Raw genomic sequence first — 4,739 nt, 5'->3', positions numbered from 1 at the left:
GAGACTCAGCTTTATTGTCAACCTAACATACATTGATATAAGACGGAAAAAAAAGCTATCTTCAACCTTTTATTCAGTAAAACCATCGAACTTCTACTGAACTTCGAAAAGGCATATTTAACCACAATAATGTTAAGTTTTGGTCCTTACTATTGTGGATGTTTTTTATACTTAACATTATTATGTACTTATCGGGTAAGATTTTAGTCCACCAAAACAATATCGTATGCAACAATTTACCCGGTAAGTGCTTACCGTGTTAAGAGTCGTCGCCTTCACTTACCGGGTAAGATTTTTGATTCTTACCGGGTAAGATTCTTGATTCTTACTATATTCATCCGGTGAGGCAATGTTATTTGGTAAGCGTTTACCCAAATAAGCGTTTGGTAAACGCCCCTTAAACAATATTTAGCATATATTTCAAATTTCTCTTCTTTTTATATATATACGTAGATAGATATGGATATGGATGTTTTGTTTCTAGTTTTATGAGGCAGATAATTGACACCAACAACAATCATATCAAGATGATTACAACTGCTGCTCTCCTTCACTTCTTCTTCTCCATTTCTCTGTTAATTTCTTCCATTTCTGCTCTCAACTCAGATGGAACCTTCCTCCTCTCCTTCAAACACTCTCTTCTCTCTCAACCACCTTCACTTCTCCAAAACTGGAACCATGGAGATGCCACCCCATGTGCATGGACCGGCGTCACCTGTGCACCCCAAAACGGCTCAGTTATCAGTTTGCTCCTCCCACACTCTCACCTTCGTGGTTCTATCCCTAACGAATTGGGTCTTCTTCACCACCTTCGTTCTCTTGATCTCTCCAATAATTTCATCAATGGCAGGCTTCCCACTTCGCTTTTCAACTGTTCAGAGCTCCAAACGCTTTCTTTGTCTTCAAATCTCATCTCTGGCGACCTCCCGGACTTGATTAGTGGGTTGCACAGTCTTCGGTTTCTTAATCTCTCCGATAATGAATTCTCCGGGAAGTTACCGGAGAGTTTGGGTAAATTGAAGAGCTTGACTGGTGTTTCCTTGAAGAATAATGGTTTCTCCGGTGGTGTTCCAGGCGGGTTTGATTCTGTTGAGGTTTTGGATTTGTCTTCCAATCTGTTCAATGGGGCTCTGCCTCTTGATTTTGGAGGAGGGAGGTTGAAATACTTGAATCTTTCAAATAACAGGMTTTCTGGTTCAGTATTTGCCCAATTTGCAGAGAAAATTCCGGCCAACGCCGCCGTAGATCTCTCCTTCAACAATTTCACCGGCCAAATCCCACAAACGCTGTCCTTATCCAATCAGAAAACAGGGTACTTTGCGGGAAATCTGGATCTGTGTGGGAAACCACTGAAGAAAATGTGCATAGTCCCTTCATCACTGTCAACCCAGCCTAATGTTTCTTCAGAAAGTTCCCCTACCGCAGCGATTGCAGGTATTCCAAAACCTACCGGAAAGTCAAATAATCATGGTGGCCGGAAAGTCAAGTCAAGGAAAATAGCAGCCATTGTGATCGGAGATGTAGCTGCCATGGTGCTTCTCGCCGTTCTTTTCATCTACGCTTGCCAATTTCGGAAGAAGAAAAGGAATCAAAACCCGACAGCTAAACCCAAAGAACTCGACGAATCCAGAGACCTCTTTACAACTTGCTCCTGCTTGAACGGCGTTACCGGAGAAGAAACATCTGAAAATGAATCTGAATCCGACGGTGATCATGACGACAGTAATCCCATGGACGGAAAGAATGACGAAGAGGAAAAGAACTGTTTGGTTATGGTGGATGGGGAGACGGAGCTGGAAATGGAGACGTTATTGAAGGCGTCGGCGTATATACTAGGTTCAAGCGGGGAAAGCATAGTGTATAAGGCGGTGGTGGGAGGTGGTGGTGGTGGCGGCGGAGGGGTATCGTTTGCAGTTCGGAGGATCGGAGAAAGTGGAGTGAAGAAGATGAGGGAATTTGAGAAGATAGTGAGGGTTATGGATAAGTTTCGGCATCCGAATTTGGTGAGAGTTCGTGGGTTTTATTGGGGTGAAGAAGAGAAGCTTGTGATCCACGATTATTTCTCCAATGGCAGCTTGGCCGGCACTGCTTACAGTACGCCACCTTTCTCTTCTTCACTCTGTGATTTGATGCGCATGTTAGCATACCTATCTTATCATGCATACATCATTATGTTTCCCTAATCCTCCGCCACCCAAAAATTTAAACACAAAATCTATATTTTCGTTTTTTAAATTATGATTTTGAAAAACTCTCCCAATTTTTTGTTTTTGTTTTCGTTTTTTAAATTATGATTTTGAAAAACTCTCACAATTTTTTGTTTTTATTTTCGTTTTTTACTTTTACATTTTATTATCTAAAAGCTCTTTGGTTTGTGGTTCCCAATTGATTGGATTTTGCAATTTCACCTTATCTCCATATACAAAAAAACACATAATATGACAAAAAATTTGAACCCTCCCTCTCTTTTTTCCTCAAAAATTAAATAGATTATTAGGTGTTTGGGATTACTTATTTGAAACAACTTATATTTGTTTACAAAAACACTTATCAACTTATTATAAGTCAGAAAGGTTTAATTTCTTCAAAAACTTCTTATTACCGGTTTGGCACCGGTATACGTTGTTTATCCAAACACTCAAAATTGTTGCACCGTAATAAGTCAATAAGTTGTTTTTATAAGCAATCCCAGACAACCCCTATATATAGATTTATTCTTTAACACCGAGTTATTGTCAATCTAGGGTTCTTATATCGCCATTTAATAATCGTTTGGTTTTTCAGCTTATGTTCTTTATGTATTTTTGTGTCGACATCAGAAAAGGATGGCTTGTTTTCTTGCCACTTACCTTTCGAGGTTCGACTCAAGATAGCAAAAGGGATTGCCAAGGGACTATTTTATATTCACGAGAAGAAACATGTCCACGGTAATATAAAGCCAAGCAACGTCTTATTGACATCAGAAATGGATCCCATCATCAGTGATTTCGGACTAGAATGGCTCATATCAGGTAAAAGTAATTCTGTAACATACAAATCAACTGGAGACCTTGGAAGAAAAAGATCGGCTTCATCACGTAGATTCATCAACACTTTTGTGATTCCTCCTACTAGACTACATGGATGCATGTCGCCTTATCAAGCACCAGAGTCAATGAAGACCTTGAAACCAAACTCTAAGTGGGATGTTTACTCATTTGGGATAATTCTGCTCGAGCTTTTATTAGGAAAAACGTTCTCCGATAACGAGTTAGGTCAGTGGAACTCGAAGTCATCAATCATTGACAACGAGAGCAATATCTTGAAGATAATTGACGAGTTTATTACCATTAACGCTCACGACAAAAAAGAGTCCATCATCACATGCTTTAAGCTGGGATTTAAGTGTGCGTCACTGGCTCCACAAAAAAGACCTTCAATGAAAGAGGCACTACAAGTGCTTGAAAAAATTCCATGCTCGTCATGAGGTCAAAGATCAACGTTTTCTATTTCCCAATCTTAATTTCTTGTCATAGGTTTAGGATGATCAACTTACGTAACAGTTGACCTTAATATGGTAGGTTTGACCTATTAATTAGCTAAATGTAACACCTGTTTGTTAGATTCTAATAAAAACTTTATTGGCCTCTTATTTAGCAAGTTAGTTTTGGTGTGTATACTTGTAGAAATCTTATTTCCTGATATTATTGTATGATAAACATGCATTTAAAATTTTTAATTTACCTAGATATCCAACCCGTTATGCAAGTCGACTAATCCCAGTGTGACCACCTGCTTTGTAGATAGCCTAGAGTCACCGCATTTGAACCTCCGTAGCCACAAGGGAATTTTTATTCTTTCTTGGATTTGAGCCTAGGACCTTCTAGTACTTTTGACCTTTGGGGTCAGGCTCAAACAACCAGGCACCACCCTTGTGGTTATTTATTGCATATTTTGCACCATAATATCATGCAATAAAAAGACAAGTATGACACTCGACATCTGTAGCACCACATGATTCAATATTTGCGATAAAAGGTCGATAATAGTACTACGAGGTCTCATCATACAGTTAGAGTTTTGCATTTTTGAAATTCTCTCATTCCAATAGTGTCGGTTGTTCCTTTATGGTGATTATCACTTCTTTTTCGTAGGACCATTATTGAAGTAACATCCAACTACTTTAATTATAATTCCATCAACTTTATTATTGTTTTTCATGTTCATGTTATATTCCTACAATCACATCAAGACTAAATCATGTGTTAGAATACCTTATGTGCATGCTTCACGACAATATAGGAGCAAACGACAGGTGTTATTTGTCGGATATTTTTCAGTGTTGTTATACGGTTATTACTTCTTATCATATGCATACTTTAATCATAGAATGGTAAGATATTTTGTGAATTTTTCTTTTTGTGTTTACTTGGTTATGAAGAAACATGTTAACTGTTGGAATTTTTTTTTTTAATACTTGTTATATATGCAAGTTATGTACAAAAATGTTTTGGGAAAAAAATTTGGTTGTCAATCTGTAATATAGTTTCTTGTATTGTTGGGACTGAATGTGTATTATTTGTATTTTTTGATATATGAGATACATGGTTATATACAAATGTGGATCTTGGGGTGTTACACACAACATTTTGCTGTATAGTTTCAAGTATAAGAAAATGGTCTCACGGGTCTCATGAAAATAGGTTGGTCCCACATGAACCCAACACACACACACCCTCTCTCTCTCTCTCTCTCTCTCT

The 4,739-nt window shown here is 38.1% G+C and overlaps 1 protein-coding gene across 1 annotated transcript; it reads left to right on the top strand.

Moving 5' to 3' along the window:
- Positions 1–488: 488 nt before the first annotated feature.
- Positions 489–3,594, top strand: LOC112506280 (receptor protein kinase-like protein At4g34220). The gene is made up of 2 exons (XM_025110291.1): positions 489–2,094; positions 2,820–3,594. Exons 1-2 carry the CDS (start codon positions 489–491, stop codon positions 3,464–3,466), a joined length of 2,253 nt encoding a protein of 750 aa, XP_024966059.1. The 3' UTR covers positions 3,467–3,594.
- Positions 3,595–4,739: the final 1,145 nt, after the last annotated feature.

Source organism: Cynara cardunculus (assembly GCF_001531365.2).
Source record: "Cynara cardunculus var. scolymus isolate 2C chromosome LG 2, CcrdV1, whole genome shotgun sequence".
In the NCBI taxonomy this organism is placed as follows: Eukaryota; Viridiplantae; Streptophyta; class Magnoliopsida; order Asterales; family Asteraceae; genus Cynara; species Cynara cardunculus.
Note: the sequence above shows the minus strand (reverse complement) of the source record. Positions and strands in the feature narration are given on the sequence as shown.